Below are 19656 nucleotides of genomic sequence, written 5' to 3' on the forward strand. Positions count from 1 at the left end.
TATATTAAATCTGAAAAGGCAACGAAATCTGTATCTGCTCTTGCAGTAGGCCTGCTCCGTGTGTCCATTGTACGTCTACTCCGTCTACCATAATTGTACGGGAATTTTGAAGGACTTGTGTATAATGTGAAATGTTTGTTGTTGCTCTTTTCTTCGTTAATTAATTGCTCTTACGTTGAGTCAATTGTATTGTTATATTGTCGAGTCGCATCGCGTTGCGTCGCGTCGAGTTGCGTATGACGGAATGTCCATAGATTGCCTTAATCATATTTTAATAAACTGTAGCATTCGGTTCGATGGAAGATATTTCAATGGTAAATTGCATAAAGGACGTATTTTGAAGAATACGGAAATTAATGGAAAAAGGAAATGAGAATGATGGAAAAGGTTAATGGGAAAATAATTTGAAATATATTTTTCTATATGTGATAAGGTAAGAGCAATTGTAATGCGTTCTCTAATATAAGGAATAAGGAAAGTAAGAGCTTGCTAAGTTCGACCGGGCCGAATCTTATATACCCTCCACCATGCATCGCATTTGTCGAGTTCTATGCGCGGTATCTCTTTTTAGGCAAACAAAGAATATTGAATAAGAACTGTTGTGCTATTGGAGCTATATCAAGTTATTGTCCGATTCGGACCACAAATGAATGCTGAACATTGTAGAAGTCATTGTGTAATATTTCAGTTCATTCGGATAAGCATTGCGCCTTGTAGGGGCTCAAAAAGCAAAGCCGGGTGATCGGTTTATATGGGAGCTGAATCAAGCTATTGTTCGATTTAGACCGTATTAGATACGTATGTTAAATGTCATGAGCGAAGCCGTTGTACAAAATTTCTTCCAAATCGGATGAGAACTGCGCCCTCTAGAGGCTCAAGAAGTCAAGATCCCAGATCGGTTTATATGACAGCTTTACCAGATTATGAACCGATTTGCACCATACTTAGCGCAGTTGTTGAAAGTGATACCAAAACACCACGTGCAAAATTTCAGTTAAATCGGATGAGAACTGCGCCCTCTAGAGGCTCAAGAAGTCAAGATCCCAGATCGGTTTATATGACAGCTATACCAGATTATGAACCGATTTGCACCATACTTAGCGCAGTTGTTGAAAGTAATACCAAAACACTATGAGCAAAATTTCAGTCAAATCGAAGGAGAATTGCACCCTCTAGAGGCGCAATTTTCGTTCGATTGCGCCCTCTAGAGGACGAAATTAGTATACCCCCATCATATGGTGGAGGTTATAAAAATACCAGCATGAGAGTATACTAAAAGCTGGATATATAGATCGCTATGAAATAACAACTCGGTGGATTTAACATAACAGTCACTATTTTGATAATCCCCGTCCTTAGTCTCTGGAGAATATATTTCTCAATTGAGTTAAACATTTTCTGCTAGTCTGCTTCAAAAGCAAAGTAAAAATCATTTCCACTGAGGGATTAAATCTAAATTTTCCAGCGGTTTTAGTTCCTTTGGTATTTCATTTTCATAATATGTTTCACTCTATGGGTATTAAACAAGGCCGCAACTGTCATTTATTTTGCTGATACAGACCAGTTGGAATTATGTTTTTATGGAAAATCGGCTTGGCAGCTTTCATATTTGTGCCATGAGGTAGCTATGTGGCCATACATATATGGCTATGTAGTTTATAATGTTGTTGTTGTAGTTGCTGCGGCTGCTGCTGCTGTGTGAGTTGTGTCTGATTCAGTATCCTTTACATAGGCTTTTTGTAAATGTCAGTGATGGTCATTATTTTAATGCCGATTAAAATATGTTGACAATGCTCTTTTATTGCTCGTTCAATGCGTTGTTGATATCCTGGTCGCTGACACATACAACAACCTCATGCCGGAATGAGGGTGGCAGCGTATAGGCTTTTTATCCAAGCACCCACACACACACACACACACACATACACACAAAATATGTCAATGCGTATAAAAGCCGCATGGGTGAACACAAGGCCCAATAGCTTACATATGACCTGATGATGACCAGAGTCCGCCCTAGCATGTGGCTGAGTTTTTAACTGCAGTTTAAATTCAATAAAAATCCCTGTAATCAATTCCATAAATGAAATTTTACAGGACCATGAACAAAATCACAACACAAATTTCAATTCATTTGTATGGAGTAGGGAAAAACTGAACAAATTAAATTTAAAACAACTTTCATAAATTCCTGGGGACAGCACATTCTGCTGTCATGAGGCATGGCAGAGGTGTTCCAACCGACAATGGCAACAATTTCCTGCCACACTTGTAGGCATTTGATACACGATTTAAGCTGTAAGTATACCGAGCGTGACCCAAAATATCCCTTCCAGCCACCTTTACCCCCACCTCATTTGCCTCTACTACCTGGCTCTATTCTTAATGGACAATTTGCGATATGTAATAGCGCAGAACTTTTACGATATGAAAAATATGCAGGATCTACCATATATGTATGTATGCAATGTGTGTTTGTGTGTTGGTGAGCTTGTGGGGTTATTTGCAGGGCTGTGATTCCACTCTAAACTCTAAAGTTGCCATAACCGCAGGTGATATATGACTGCCTGATATCCAAACTTTGAACTCGAACCCTTTCGTGGGTATCAGACCAAAAAGAATGCTCGCAACATTTATATACGCTCCACCCCTTACGCCGGCAATAGGGCTCTCTTTAAAACACCTCCCTCAGTCATGCCCATAAATATAAGCATTTAAATAGTTGCGGCAAAAGTCTCTCTCGACCCTACTACAGTGGTGGGGAGGGTAATGAATCCGGTTGGTCGAACCAAACCACATTTGATATTGAAAAGAAGGCGTTCTCATGACTAACCACTTGCCCAAACACACATACACACACCTACTTACACAGGCACAGGTGCGTGCATAAAGGAAGACACATGAGTTGAGAATAACAATACAAGGACAACAGCCAATATCCGGGTTGAGTGTTAATGGTGTGTTTATTGAAATGCTTACGAGGCGTGTGCATTAGGGAAGGTGAATTTTAATAGTCCCAGAAACAAAAAATTAAAAAAGTATAAAAAACTAAAATTTACGAAAAAAAGAGAATTTTAAAACATAATAAAATTGCGAAAAAATTAAAAAATGGCGAAAAAATTATATATGAACAAGTGAAAAGGCATTTTATTTCGGCCGGGCAGGACTTTGGATACCCACCCCCCTTGGATAAATATATTAGTCAAAATATGGTGAAACCACCGTTCGTCATAATACAGTGAAAAATTATCATTTATGAACCCATAGCAGCTATACGAAATGTGTTCGCATTTGGACCAAACTTGTTTAAGACAGTCAAACAGGATTTTGGTTTATATGGCAGTTATATCAACATGTAGTCCGATCTCCACCATATTCGGGCAGGATATGTACGTCAATGTACCAAATTTCTGCGAAATCGGTTTAAAAATGAACCTTGTATTAGCCCTTAAAACGAGAGATCGGTCTATATGGCAGCTAAATCCAAATCTAAGCCGATTTGAGCCGAATTGAAAGGGAAAGTTGAAGAGCCCAACACAGCTCACTGTCCCAAATTTTCGCGACATCGGACAATAAATACACCTTTTATGGGCCCAAGACTTTAAATCGAGAGATCGGTCTATATGACAGCTATATTCAAATCTCGACCGATCTGTGCTATATTGCGGAAAGATGTCAATGGGCCTAACTTAACTCACTGTCCCAAAATTTCTACGCTATCGGACAATATTTGCGACTTTTATGGGTCCAAAATCTTAATTCGAGATATAGACCGAAATCGGCGAATCGGTCTATATGGAGAATTTAAAAAAAAAAGTTGGATATCATCTCACGATAGCGCTAACGATTCGCATCATCTTTCAAGAAGTACGGTCCAATGATGCTACCAGCCTATAAACCGCACCAAACTGTGACTTTTTCTGGATGTATTGGTAACTCTTGCAATGCTTCTGGCTGATCTTCACTCCAAAATCGGCGAAATCAAACAAGTCCACCGCCCTCCCATTCACCCTGTCCTCCGCCTTGGCCCGTCACCAAATTATGCTGACCGAGGCCATACCTGGAGAAGTCGTTAATCTCCTCACGTTAGATTTCAAGACCTTTCGTGACCCTAACGACCTAGTTGCCATTCCCCTCCAGGTCAATTTACTATACGTAAAGAGGCTAACACTTGTCTAGATCCTGAAACTGTGTTTGTATGAGGAGCAGTAAGACCCGAAGGATCAACAAACTCATGGAGGTATGTACAATAACAACAATGCATCAACCGAAGAAAGCCGCACGAAGTTGGTTACACTGTAAATGTGCTTTTGTTAGTTTTTCTTCCGCCTGTGGGCATATGGGCGGTTGTGTGCTGTTGCCCATCTATGATTTAGAAGCTCAGACCTGTTTTTGTCTCTAGTTTCAATTAATATATGAAGCATAAACTATCAGAGTTCCGCCTAACAAAGACTGTGCTGATGGCAACAATGTCTCGCACTAAACTTTTCGAGTTGCGTCACAGGTATGTGATTTGAAACCTTTTTCCCATCCTGTCTGCTTTTCTATTCTCGCCTTGACTATCTTTCAATGGCATGACTTTGTGTTGTAGTTTCTTTACAGAATTACTCATACCCACCTCGAATAGTGGCATACCCTTTTGTCAATAACCTCAAAGGCAGGTGAGGCCCATTATTTTTATTGGAGCTTTCACAAATTTACAACTTATTAAAGAATTTATTATTATTTGCCTCTTCCCTTTCTCTGTGTTTTCTTTTTGCCAACCCCCTTGTGTGTTGCCCTCCCATGGCATAACACATCAAAAGGCAATGATACAAATGAAGGGATAGATGGATGGCACTTCAGGCTATTTTGAGAGAATTCCATGTCGACTGCAAAATTTACTCAGGGATTAAACATCAGCATTTGTTTGTGTGCCATTGTTTCGTGTTGTTCCATCACCAGCTGGTCCAGAGCTACCGGGTTTTACCTTGGGAGCGACCATCATCAGACGTTACATAAATATTTGATACATTTCTGTTAAGTTGATAGCTGGTGGCAAATGTGTCAGTATGCGTGAGCATACAAACGCACACAGGCACACACACACACACACACACACACACTGTACAACAGGTGTCCTTTGTATAACAATGTGTTGCATCGGCTCGTGTCTTTGTTGACTTGTTATGATAGCATAGGTTGTGGGCGATGGAGAAAATATTACTTTGGGTACAATGTCCTTTGCTTGCCAGTCGTCTGGGCTTCCCAATTTTATTGAAACCTTGTTTTTTTTGTGGCAGCACATGGAATTTTAAAATAGAGGAAAAATATGATTCCTAGAAATATGATTTTCATACAATTTTTTTTTGGACATTCAAGATAGTAAATGTTATTGATATTTAATTTCACCGATACTGTTACAAATACAGTCGAAACCGTTTAATTGATACACGCTTTAGTGAAAAATACCGCTTAAGTGCAAAACATCGCTTTAGTGAAAAAAACTTTATGAGAGAGCCATACATTTTTGATGATGTTCAATGCATTTGAAATCGCTTTAGTGAAATATCGCTTAACTGAAAATACCGCTTAACTGAAAAGCGTTTACACTCCAAATTTCAATTATGTCTTCAATTCATTTATGTCTTACCGCTTAACTGAAAATCAAGGGTAACTGAAACACAATAGACGCATTTTATGAATTTCACTTGATTTTCATAGGAAAACTTAAAAATTTCTTGAGGTTGAGACGGCTTCTCAGTTATTTCGCCCCGAATTTGGATATCAAATTCGTGCAAATGCAAATTTGCCCATGAACGTTCCATTCAGGAACTGGGGCAAACTTCTCACAAATCAATGAGGGGATATATTTGGGGGTGGGATAGCCATCCAGACACGGCCCTGGGCAAATTTAACGCACCAGGTTTCCTCAATAAAACGATTCCTATATCCGACAAGATCAAATACTTAGGGATGGTCTTGGATAGGAAACTGAATTGGAAGTTTCACATTCAGGAGCGTATTGAGAAGGCTCACAGATGTTGGGCACTATGTAGACGGGCCGTAGGCTCGTAATGGGGCCTTAATCCGAGGATAGTCCACTAGCGCTACAGGAGCGTCAATATACCAATACTTACTTACGCCTCAGTAGTTTGGTGGACTACTATGGAGTAAAACTGTAACATAAGGACCATACAACAGGTTCACAGAACATGTTGTCTTGGCATAGGCGGAGCGAGGAGGACCATTCGCACTAGGGCACTGGAGACGCGATATCCGATCAATTGACATACAGATTAAGTGTGAGGCAGCCACTGTGGCTATGAGACTTAAGGCGATGGGAGAATGAATTGAGGATGGGAGCAGCTCATACCATCGCGGTATAATCGAAGCGACGATAGGAAACCTGGAAGGAAGAGAAGAGGTTTCAGATCGGGTACCTGAGATGAACCTTAAGGTCGAGTGCGAGGCACTGCTGCCAGCAGCACAGCCTTGGATTGCCGGAAGTCTAGTTTTACCATCTGGAAGATCATGTTACACGGATGAATTTAAGTTAGAGGACGGAGTGGGCCTGGGGCTACATTGAGAATCCTGGAACTGAGATCTGTTTTAGACTGCCTGACCATAATACGGTCCTGCAGGCGGAGATCCGGTTGATCACGGAATACGTGAAGTGGTGTGGTGCAAACGCGAGGACGTCGCGTGTGAATATTTTTACGGAGTGTAATAGTGCCATGAGGACAATAAAAACCAGGACGGTAAGATCATGAACAGTCTTGCAGTGTAAGTAGGAGATTAACGCCTTCTCTGAGGATGGCAAAATCCGCATCGTTTGGGTGCCGGTCCATAACGGTGTAAGAGGGAATAAAAGGGCAGATGATTTGGCGGTGAAGGCCAGGGGAATGCCGTCAATAAACTTGACGTAGGTGACGAATGCGCATGCAACATTGTGGAACAGCGAAACGGTTGGTAGCACCGCGAAAATCCTATGGGGAGATACAGATCGTGAAAGGACGAAACTATTACTGAAAGGAAATAAGAAGGAGATCAGTATAGCTATTGGTATCTTGACGGGACACAGAGGACTACGAGCTCACTTTTGTAAAATCGGCGCGGCAAGTGATAGCAGGTGTAGGGCATGCGGGGAAGATGATGAGATTTTGGAGCATTTCCTTTGTCATTGCCCGTCTTTCGCGTCTAACAGATACCGGCTCTTAGGTGGGGATACTATACCAGACATGAACCAACTAAGGATTTTGTAAGCAGTAAGGAATTCCTAACATAGATTTTCTTTATCGAGGTTACTTTTTTGTATTTAGAGAGCATAACAAGCCGATTACCGGCAAAGGTGTATGTCCATAGTGGCATGAGGCGGATTAATATCTGCATCCTCTTTTCAACTTAACCTAAGAGCAGGGTCCAAATTTTTATTTCAAACAAAATTTCGCTAAAATTTCTTTTGATAAATTTAATTTTCCTCACATAACACTTTGTTGGCATTTTCCCCTTATCAAACATAAACTGATGAGCTGGCACTTTTAAAATATGACCTTGGTATGTGTGACCTCATCCCATTCCAGCTTTTCACCCCTAGAATCCCAAAATTTGCAGACAAATTGTTTTGGAAATTCTCCGTCTTTTGTCATGCCACCCCCCAAGAAAAAAAAGTACATCACTCAGTGTGACAATTGCAATTTGTTCGTGCTGGCTGCTACAATTTAGAGCTTTGCGGTCTAATTTCCGGAATTTTGCTTGTTTAATTTCCTTCTTTCAACAGACCAAAAACAACAAAAAGAAAACCTTAAGAAGAAAGAGTGAATATTGATGAATATCCGTTGGTAGAGAAAATCTTCCCAGTCATTGATTCGTAATTAAAAAGAATTTGTAATTACTAAGCACCAAAAACAAAAAACAAAACCAAAGTGAAGGAAAAATTCCCAGTCAAAGGGGATGACGACAGACCTAAGAAGCTACATTTTAAAGTTTTCAAAAGCAAAAAAAGGGGAAGCAAATCTTTTGACTGCCTTTAGTAGCTTAAAACTTCCTTTTGCCAAAGTTCAAAGAAAGCAACTCTAAAGGGATGACTGGTAGATTTTCTTTGTGCGGTGAAAAATGTTTGTGGTGCTGGTGCTACTGTGTGATGCTCATCGTCATTATCTGTAAAAGCAGGCGCTCAATTTTTCTTGCTCTGTGAAATCGTTTGAAATTTTAACGATTTCCTTTTTAAATAATATCCGGTGCATTGCAGGCTCTTTATGGATCTCCCCTCCCCAACCCCAACACCAGACCTCTCGCTTTTCCATCATTCTAGCAAAGGCAATGCTAAATGCCTTTAGGTTGCTTTGCTATTTGCGGTTGAAGAGAGAGGAGGGTGATACATTTTTTATGTATTTCTGAACTCATAGCCAGAGAACAGCATTAGGGGAAAATGATTTCTTGTTTAATGTCCACTGTGATGTGTTCAAAATCGATTTATTAACGAACATTTGCTTGAAGCAGTGACATCAATTTGAAGGACAGTTAGCTGCCTGATTTGTTGCCTTGTTAAATACCAGCAGGAAGAAAAAATAATCAAATAGTAATCGTAGAAACCTAAAAGCTTGAAACCTTGTAAGAAAAGAAAAAAAGGACATCATAGAAATATTTTGTTTCAGTCATAAAAAAAAAAGAAAGAATGAAAAATAATTGACGAATGAAATTCCCAGAAGAGTACAAATTTGATGTAAAAAATTTAGCCCCTGTTATCTGAGGGGTCACCCCACCCCAGAAAACACCTCCAGCAGGACATTTCTGCCGATTGTCCAAGATGTCTGAGATGTTTGTCTAACAATACAAAGGAGGTCTCAAATGAAAGGTTAGGAAATACACTACCAATCTCTTATAAATTTTTGGGACTATGTGTCTGAGGCCTTTAAAAGCGGAAAACAAAAAGACTGGGCACCATCTTACATACGTTTGGAAAATAATATATTTTCAAAAAAAAAAAAAAAAACATTTTTGGGTGTAGCGAACAACAAGTAAAAGCGTGCTAAGTTCTGCCGAATCTTATATATCTACCACCATGGATCGCATTTGTCAAGTTCTTTATAGACACACAATGGATAATGGATAAGAATTGCTGTGCTATTTCAGCTATACCAAGTTATGAACAGATTGGGGCCATAATTGGTTTGGCTGATGGAGATCAAAGTGGAATTTGATGTACAAAATTTCAGCCAAATCGGATAAGAATTCAGCTCTATAGTGGCTCAAAAATTGGTTTATATGGGAGCTATATCAGGTTATAACCCGATTTGAGCCATACTTAGCACAGTTAATAAAAATCCAAACCAAAACACTTCATGCAAAATTTCAGCCGAATCAGATAATAATTGCGCCCTCTAGCGGCTCAATAAGTCAAGATCCGACACCCATATAAACGGGAGCTATAACAGGTTATAAGCCGATTTAAGCCATACTTGGCATAGTTGTTGATAGTCAAACCAAAACACTTCATGCAAAATTATAGCCTGATCTCAAGATCCGAGATCAGGTTATATGGCAGCTATATCAAGTTATGAACGGATTTGAGTCATACTTTGCACAGTTGTTGAAATACTTCATGAAAATTTCAACCAAATCGGATAACAATTGCGCCCTCTAGCGGCTGCTCTAGAAGTCAAGATCCGAGGTCGGTTTATATGGGAGCTATATCAGGTTATGAACCGATTTGAGCCATACTTGGCATAGTTGTTGAAATACTTCATGAAAATTTTAACCAAATCGGATAATAATTTCCCCCTCTAGCGGCTCAAGAAGTCAAGATCCGAGATCAGGTTATATGGCAGCTATATCAGGTTATGAACCGATTTGAGCCATATTTGGCACAGTTGATGAAACACTTCATGAACATTTCAACCAAATCGGATAATAATTGCGCCCTCTAGCGGCTCAAGAAGTCAAGATCCGAAGTGGGTTTATATGGGATCTATATCAGGTTATGAACCGATTTGAGCCATACTTGGCAAATTTGGTTATGGTCAAACCAAAACACTTCATGCAACATTTCAGCCAAATCGGGTAATAATTGTGCCCCTTTAGCGGCTCAAGAATCAAGATCCGAGATCGGTTTATATGCCAGCTATATCAGATTATAAACCGATTCAGACTAAACTTAGCACAATTGTTGGAATTCAAATTAAAACACATGATGCAAAATTTTAGCCAAATCGGATAAGAATTGCGCCCTCTAGAGGCTCAAGAAGTCAAGATTTGATATCGGTTAAAATGACAGTTATTCCAAAACATGGACCGACTTGGTCAATTTACAATCCCAACTGACCTGCACTAATGAGAAATATATACTGAAAATTTCAATCACCTAGTTTTACTCCTTACAAAAGTTAGCGTGCTTTCGACAGAGAGACGGATGTGGTACAAACAGAATGACGAAATGCGTCTACCCCTCTCTATGAAGGAGGGTATAAAAAGTAAAAGAGTGCTAAGTTTGGTCGGGCCGATTCTAATATAACTTCCACCATGAATAGCATTTGTCAAGTTATCAAGATATGGACCGATATGGACCGTACTTGTCATGGTTGTTAGAAGTCATGGAAAAATTACACCCCAAAAATTTCAGCCTTGCCCCCGAAGACATATATACTCCAAATATGAAAATCTCTCCTAAAAACCCCCAAATTTGGCGTATTTACCAACCAAGGCATTATGGGTAGCAAATGAATGATATCTAGGAGTAGAGCAGAGACAGGAAATTGATATTCATTTTCGGAACAGAGTGTTTGGAGGTACGCCTCACACCCAAAACAGGGCTTATTTACATGACATGGTAGCTAACAAAGTTACCTTGTTTACCATGTACAAAGCTATTGGCCAGTGAGTGGTAAGCTGAGCAGCGCCATTGTGATCTCGTCAGCCATGTGATACGCAGTCAGAATGCCGCTCATCGAACGGCGACGGGCTGTCTTCTCAGTTCTCATGTGGACGACCATCAACAGCAGAAAAAGATCCTAATCGTGCGAAGACACAATTACGTGCTGTCTAAGCAACCTTTTGGGCAGTTATCGCAGGGACCATTAAAATCATTATCTTGTGGATAGGTATCCAACATCCAGAAGCCTGAAGGTAGATCTTCATGATCAAGATGGAGAGGTTAAGCGCTACAAGCAAAAATCTCTAGATAAAGCGGCATATCAAGCGGGTCCAGACAACATTCATGCAGACATGATGGCAGATGCAGTGAACAGCTACCAGGTGAATCTTGTCCTTGGTTAAAGACCGCCACCCATCGCAATTAAAAAAATTCATATAGCTCCCATATATCCGATCCGATTTTGAGAAATATTCCAATAATGTCGTCTTATGGTAACCGATTCTCTCGAATTTTGGCAGGAAGGATTTTCTTATGACTCTTGATATTACTTTACTCGATACCTACCACAATATCTAAGAAGTTTGATCGAATTCTTCCCAGATAATATGATGTGTGCAAAATTTACAGACAATTGGGCAGCAATTGCGACCTGTAGCTTGATTATAGGTATTCATAGGGAGATAGACGGACAGACAAAGTTAAATCGAATTAGGATGTTATTTTAAACCGATTCGTATGCTTCCAATGTCTACGTTACGGTCTAGACATTTTGCACTTTTTAGCGTTAGAAACCAATGCATAAATTATAATACCCTATACCACAGTAGTGGTGTAGGGTACAAACAATTTTGCGTTTCATATTTTTTTTGTAGATGTCAATTTTGGTATGCATAAAATTATATGTTATATGTAAATGTTTGCCATATCTTTTAGTATGCTTGCAAATTGCATTGCCAGCTATCATTTCGAGTAGGCGTTTGTAATTGATGGTTATGACATTACCATAGCCGCACTTAATTTACCACAAAGCAAACTTATTTAAAATGCCGTTGGACGGCGGCTTGATTTTCCGCATTTGAGTTTTGTGGTAAGAACAACAGCAATGGAAGCAACAACCAAGTGACCAAGTAACAGTAGTAGCGCGCTATTATCAAACGGACATAATAATAATAAAAATCGCATAATTATGGCAAAAGCCCCAAAGCCATTTATCATATCAGTTTTGAAGTGGGTTTGAATTTAATTGGCCAACGAATAGGGTTTCCATTTTTCGCATGAATGAATCTATAAAGTGGAGAAGGCGAAAAAAGAAGGAAATGGAGGCCCTTAAAATGATGATGCTGATGATGATGGTGATGGTGGCAATGATAAATGTGGAAATATGATAGCATGAAATTTATGCAGCAATAAATGAGGTGAAGGAGGAGTGTTGGGGGAGCTCATAAAAAAGCTAAAAAAAAACACAAGGGAAAAAGAAATTAAAAGGTCTGGTACTCTGGTTTCGTTATACTTCTGAAATGAAACAGGCGATCATCTTGGTAGTTTGGGACAAGTTTTCATTTAAAAATTTTCTTATCAATGATGAATTCTTTCTTTTCAACCAAAATTTGTGAAAACTGTGATGCTGCACAAAATTTAAATGGTTAAATTGTTTTGGATTTTTTTTTCTTCTATAAGTGCCTTATAGCATATCATACCAATTAGGGCGTCCATGGTAACCGCAGATATGGCCCACTGGCTGCACCCACCAGTCAGGCATAAGAGTATTAATTTGTAGCAAAACACAATAAATTTCAATTGAATTGTTCTCTCACTCACATTACAAAGTGTCCTTTGGCAGTGCAAACAGCATAAAATAAATACAAAATTTACATTAAACCGCAAAACGCAAAAATGAGTGGGAAAAAATGCGAAATCAAAACCAAATAAATGCCGCAATATCATTTTGTTGCTGCTCCTGCTGCTGCTGCTGTTGTTTCTCTCGTGGTTATTGTTGTTATTATTATTGTTGCTTTCACCCAAGTTGCGGCAAAGCAACTGCGGTTATAGCTCCAAACAATGACACCATTTATTGACTTGCGTCTGTGTGTGTGTGGGTGTGTGTGTAAAATCATTTATTCAAATACAAGTAATGCACAAAAATTATTCGCTAGGACATTGGTGCGTATGAGTATGACATTACGTATGACATTAAAATCAAATGCACAGATTTAAATAAATTTTATGCTTATATTTTAAATAACTCACAATTTTAAATATAAACTTAACAAGTAAAAGGGTGCTAAGTTGGGTACTCATCACCATGAATTCCGCCTATATCCTATATTGACCGATTCGATGACACTGATGTTGTAAATCATGAGGTTATTGGACAAAATTTCAAACAAATCAGGTGAAAATTTTGACTTCTAAGGGCTTAAGAAGTGTGTGGGGCTTAAAATGTTTAACATTGTGCTCCACTCCCTTTGAGTCCCACATTGTCATGGTGAGCAAATACGTCCTATTTGGGGGTTGTTATGGGGGTCGACGTTCTCTAGACAGTTAGTCTCAAGCTCTACTCCCAAATACATTCGAGCCGCATATTTCCGTAGTCGGTAAACATGTCCGGTTTGGGGGGTGTTTTGGTGGTTGGGGAGGCCACTCGGTGACTTGGCCCTGAAAATATGTATCAGATTCGTATTCTACTCTAAAATACCTTTTATTTAGGCTATGGTCTGTAAATTTGTGCTCTTTGGAGGGTGCTTTGGGGAACGGGCGCCCCTATAGACACTTTTTACCGAATGCTGATATCAGATACGTTCTCTACTCCAAAATATCTTCAATTGAGCCACATATTCCTATGGTCGGTAAATTTGTTCTCATTGGAGGGTGTTTTGGGGAGGGAGGGGCGCCCCCCAAACCCTTGACTCCATATTTGAATATCAGATTCGTTTTCTACTCTCAAATGCCTTTCATTAGACTCCCATATTGTAGTGATTGGTCTATAAATATATTTGGTGGGTTTTGTGGGGGAGGGGGGCGGACCCCCTAGGCAACCCATCCGAAATTTGGTTACCAAATTTTGGGTTTTAGTCTACTAAAAGAGAGCACACAAAATTTCGCTTAGATCGAGCCACCCACATCCGAGATCAGGCGTTTCTGATAATTAGGGCAAGGGGGAGGGTCCGCCACCCCTTCAGATATCAACATATGTAGTACCCTATTTTCACCACGAGATCATTATGCACCATCTGTGAAAAATTCAAGAAATCGGTTAAGCTGTTTTCGAGTCTATAGTGAACAGATAAACAAACATGTGTACCACATAACGCCCCCTTCACTACTCCTTATTTTTGCAAATGCCAATCAAGCTAACATTGTCACTGTGATATCCTTGCATTTTTATTTATCCTTGTAGTAAAGCGTATGCGACTTGATTTCGTTTTTATTAAAAAAAGAAGAAGAAAAAAAAAAAACAAACAACCAAAAACGCATCAAGGGTATTAAGCATTTACAACTGCTGACACTTAAAAATACAATAAATATGCCATTCGCAATAAAATCTCTCTCGCAATTAAATGTTGCAGTGGATTTTTGAATACGCATGGCTGAAATGTCCTTGCCAAACAATTACAAGGGCAATAAAAGTAAGGTCTCGCTGTGGAGTACAACAATTATAACGTAGTAGATGCGTGTAGTTGTTTAATATCGAATTTAATTTTGGGGCCCATAAAAAGTTTAATAACAACTTTCGAATGAGAAGAACATGTGAAATATGTATGCATGTACGTTATGGAAATTAGTAACATTTGGCACCCACAGCTATGGAAAATAAGTTGAACATTGGTTGTATAAATACTACAAAAAAACGCTGAGTTACATGTGAAGAACATAAGAAAAATGTTTGGGAGACGACTTAAATGTAAGAGAAGCGAATACTTAATGAAATTTCCTAAGCTCCATATGGTGTAAAGTATATTGATGGTGAACATTCTAGGCCGTTATAGCGACAACGATTTAGCGTTGTCCCCCTGTCTGTCGATAGCTGGCTATACGAGGAGGATCGCCAACTCCAGAAAAAATTGACTAAAATTTTGTTTTGAGAAAATGTGCCATTTGAAAAAATGATATGAGAGCCATATAAAAAGTGCTACCCAAAGAGGAGTTGCGCTGCGACACGCGGTTCGGAATCGGCTATAAAGAGGAAGTATGTCATCATTGAGCTTAAACTTGAATCGGACCACAATCATTGATATGTGAGAAGTTTCCCTTGACCCGTTATGGAAGGTTTGTGGGAAAAATTGCATTTGCCCATAGCTAAAGCAGAGTATGATTCTGATATTGAACTTTAGGTTCAAATTTAGGTTCCAATGGGACTCAAATCGGAGGAAGGTAATACCTCTGCTAAGGATATATTGTCAGATGGTCCATGTAGGCCCATCGCGATAATAAGGCATTTTAAGAAAATGTTTATGGGAGTATAAGAGGCATCTGACAATCATGTTGCCCCATATGGATATGATGGCGCTCAATGAAAGGTATGCAAAAATTTGAAGTCAACACATCACACTCAAACTTCCATGATAGAACCTAGGCAGGGAGCACAGCTCAAATGCCCTCTTTTTGACATTTAATAAGATATTCAAATAGAAAGTATGTGGAGAATAAAATTCATATCTGAAATCCTCATTTGCGGTCAATTGTCAACATAGGCCACACACCCAAACACACTAAAGGTCTGTGTAAACAGGTTGGTGTGATATGGGATCCTAATAAAAACGTTTAGGGGGCAAAGAACGAATATAATAACGAAACTTGGGGTGAATTGCACCCGGACAGGATTCATGGGGTTTAAATTTATAATAAAATATGTTAAAAAATATGGGGTCAAATAGCGTGGACCCCAAAAAAAAACATGGCAACGAAAGTGTTAAGATAGTGGTCAACAGCTTTTAAATATTAAAAAAAAAACCTTATACTATTTTAGTATAACAAATTCACATTTCGTTAGTAGGATGTGAAGTATTAAACAGACCAAATCCGAAAAATTTTTTATAATAATGAAATTAAGACAATTTTTTTTTATTAGAAGAGAATTTTTTCGAAATTTTGTTCATTAAAAATTGGGTAAAAATATTTTTATACCCTCCACTATAGGACTAATTTGGTCATTCTGTTTGTAACTCCTCGAAACATTCGTCTAAGACCCCCGTCTGTCTGTCGAAAAAACACGCTAACTTTCAAAGGAGTAAAGTTAGCCGCTTGAAATTTTGCACCAATACTTTTTAGTAGTGCGGGTCGGTTGGGATTGTAAATGGGCTATATAGGTCCATACCATGATATAGCTGCCATATAAACCGATCTTGGATCTTGACTTCTTGAGCCACTAGAGTACATAATTCTTATCCGATATGGCTGAAAAATTGCATGAGGTGTTTTATTATGACTTACAACTGTGCTGAGTATGGTTGAAATCGTTTCATAACCTGATATAGCTGTCATATAAACCTATCTAGGGTCTCGACTTTTTGAGCGTCTAGAGGGCGCAATTCCGCAATTCGGACCATAATTGATATAGCTTCAATATTATAGCAATTTCTTTATTTAATCCTTTGTTTGCCTAAAAAGAGATATCGGGAAATGAACTCGACAAATGCGATCAATGATGGGGGGTTTTACCTTTACTTGTTTTTATTATTAAGTTTTTTACCTGTCAGGGCGAAATCATTAAATTTTACAACTTTTGTTTTTGGCATATGGCATTGTAATAAAACTTTAGTAGCAGTAAACTTTTTATATGCAAAATATGAACTATTCCTTCTTGTCAGCAATTGAATTCGTATTCTAGAAGTCTTAAATAAAAGTTATTTCTCAATTTTCTAACCACAATGATAACTTTTCATTTTTGAACAGTAAATTGAAGAAAATTACACAAATCTGTATAAGGATTGTTCAGTTCTCTTTTTTTGTCTTGCTTTCATAGGGTATGCATCATATCGATTACAAATTCATTGACTTTTCTTTGCCACCCCAGGCATTATTGTTTTTTTTTTTTTCATTTTCTTGAAAACCACTCAGAGAGAATGAAACAAGATTTCGTTTTGAAAGAAGAAACTTTATCCTTGAGAAGATATTTTTTGTAAATATAAAAACAAAAAAGAAATAATTGCCATAAAACTACGAAATTATTGAAATGGTAATTAAAAGAATCCTTGAAGTGCAAAAGATGAACTTAAGTTGAGTGAAAGGCGCCAGCAGGCCAGTGGGGGGCGGGAAGAGAGCAACTTATGATTTGAATAGTCAAGTGGCAAAGAACTCAAGAGGAAAAAAGCTGGGTATTAAAAAGCCAAGGAAAGTGCAGCATTATAAATTTTTCATTTCAATTGTGGATCATAGAATCAAAAAGAAAATGCCAAAAAAGGTCAAAAGTACAGTTGGCCATCTTGATGATGAATTCATTTCCATTAGAAATCATTGGCTCAATAAATGCTGTTGTTTAAGAGCCACAATTTTAAACTTTTCTTGAATCATGGCATAGAACAATTTCGTTGTTTATTGAGAAATTTATTATGCCAAATTGAAGGAATTTGCATCTGCCATTATTCCATTATGGTGGCACCCCCACCATGGCAAGGATACGATATTTTAATGCAAACACAATATTTGAAATCATTGACTACAGTGAAATTTCATTTTGTATTCCAATTTCTATTTATTTCTTATTTTTTGTGCTCTCCGTTTCTGTTTGAATTGCAGATTTTACTTTACCCCGAAGAAGGATGGGCAAGGACGGCCTCCTCGTCTTATTGGACTATTACACCCTGCTGGTGGCAGCCAAATCGTTGTCGCATTGAAGAATTTGCTGGCACCCAGCGCCAGGTTACCAAAGCGAAAATGGTGCCACTCGAACAGAAGGGCTCGCTGCTGATAGTTGGCCATTTTCGTGGCAAGGACTCATCCTCGGGCATGGGTGCGTTGTCAACAGCCTCAACCATGTCAACAGCATCGGCCTCCTCGGCAGCAGGAGCGGCGGGGCAAGCGGCTTCAACAACAACTGCGGCGGCGGGCTCAAAGGATAACGATGAATTCAAATTGTATTTAAGTTCAAACATCTCCATGGAGGACTACAACATGGGCTATTGCCTGACAGGTTTCGTCGAACGAAGATGTCAGCAGACAAACACATTCCAAATGACACATTTCGCCGTTATTAAACGTCAATGGCCGTCCCTAACACACACCCAGCAGCCAAGCAGCAAAGCCTGCCGCGTATTCAGCAGCACCATCAGCTGTGGTGGCAGTGGTGGCAGCAAACGCCGTGATACATCAGCCAAGCCAACGTAATTATAGTATTTAAATAGGATTTTTGTATTTTGCATATTTATTGCTTTTTACACAATGACAATGTACATTTTTAAATCAAACCAAAAAGGAAAAAAGAGAAAGAAAAAACAAAACAGACAAAAAAAAATTAAGACAAAAAACAAGTAAACATCCCCAGCATAATTTAAGAAATGATGTCTATTTATGTGCAACAAAAAAAAAAAGAAACGCTAAAATCAAACAACCAAGTCCCTACTGTTTAAGAAACTCCCACATACAAACAAACCAACCTAAATGTAAGCATACTTTAAAGGCATAGAAATAAATAACAAAAATAATGAAGCATACTTTAAGGAGCCACAGCAAACTGATATACGCAGCCGTAGATAAAGAACATCCAGATGCATAGTATAAACTAAACTGAATAAAAACAAATGCTTCTACTCAAACAAAAACCAAAGCAGTAAATTATTTTGCATTCGTAGCATCAAGCATTTACACACACCCACACACACACACACACCCTCACTCACTCAAACTCTCTCATTGATAATATACTTGACAGGTCATTCACACATGCACATGCCATACTCATTGACACTGTTTCACTTTAATTGATTTCATTTAAAAATGCCACACATTACTACTGCCCTCCAATGACAACAAATTCTTTCTCTCTCTCTCTCTCTGGAGAAACCACAAATATTTTAATACTTTCATTTATGGATGCAGGCCTATCATCGTATTGAGTTGCTTAATCTTCTGTTATGGCCAAATTTTCTAATATTTGGTTGATTTAATTTGAAAAGTTTTCTTCTCTTTATTTTGGTTGATATTGAAAGCCATATTCTTCTATGAATTGTGGTTGAAAATAAATTCAATTAAATTCTCTTAAACTCTTTAAATTTGCACAACAACCACGACAACAAAAACAACAACAACAAAACAAATGCATGTTAAATCATGGCAATTTGGGTTTCAATGTTCAAAGACCCCCCCTGCACACATACATGCACAACACCCTGAGAAGAGCCACCATCACCAAAAGATCAGCAGCGAAAATGCGTTCTGAAGAAATTGCAACAAATTGCAGCTTTAAGCTTAATAAACTTATGCTTGCTTAAGCATGTGATTGTGTATATTTTTCTTTCTTTTGTCCCTTCGAATTGAATCCCTTATACAAACGCATACACACTCACACATATACTAAAGCAGACTTATGTGTTGATACAGTGAACAACAAAAATTGGTAAGCCCTTGTTTGGGAAAATGATTTCAAAATACTAACTGAAAGAGAGATAATTCGACGTGACATATGTCAGGTCCATTGCTTATAAATAATGTGATGTTTTTAGCCAGTGTTAAATACAGCGGTTCAACCACAGATGCTTTAGACGTTAAGCTGATCTTTGGTTACTGGGGTACTGCTTACTGGTGCTAGGACCATCACAAATTTCCTTTCTTTTTAGTATCATATTGCCTTTATTCAGTGCCATTTCCAC

General features: G+C 38.5%; 1 protein-coding gene and 1 long non-coding RNA gene across 4 annotated transcripts in view; one reads left to right on the forward strand and one right to left on the reverse strand.

Moving 5' to 3' along the window:
- Positions 1-18641, forward strand: part of LOC106089680 (probable serine/threonine-protein kinase roco8) — a 113317-nt gene extending 94676 nt beyond the window's left edge. For all 3 annotated transcript variants that reach the window (XM_013255615.2, XM_013255616.2, XM_013255618.2), the window contains exon 3: positions 17588-18641. In XM_013255615.2, the coding sequence (XP_013111069.2) occupies positions 17588-18175 (588 nt within the window). In that variant the 3' untranslated portion in view covers positions 18176-18641. The remainder of the gene's footprint in view (positions 1-17587) is intronic.
- The window catches only part of LOC131997795 (uncharacterized), a 203351-nt gene that overhangs the window by 99733 nt on the left and 83962 nt on the right, over positions 1-19656 (reverse strand). The window lies entirely within an intron of this gene.

The sequence above is a fragment of the Stomoxys calcitrans genome, chromosome 5 (assembly GCF_963082655.1).
Source record: "Stomoxys calcitrans chromosome 5, idStoCalc2.1, whole genome shotgun sequence".
Taxonomy (NCBI): domain Eukaryota; kingdom Metazoa; phylum Arthropoda; class Insecta; order Diptera; family Muscidae; genus Stomoxys; species Stomoxys calcitrans.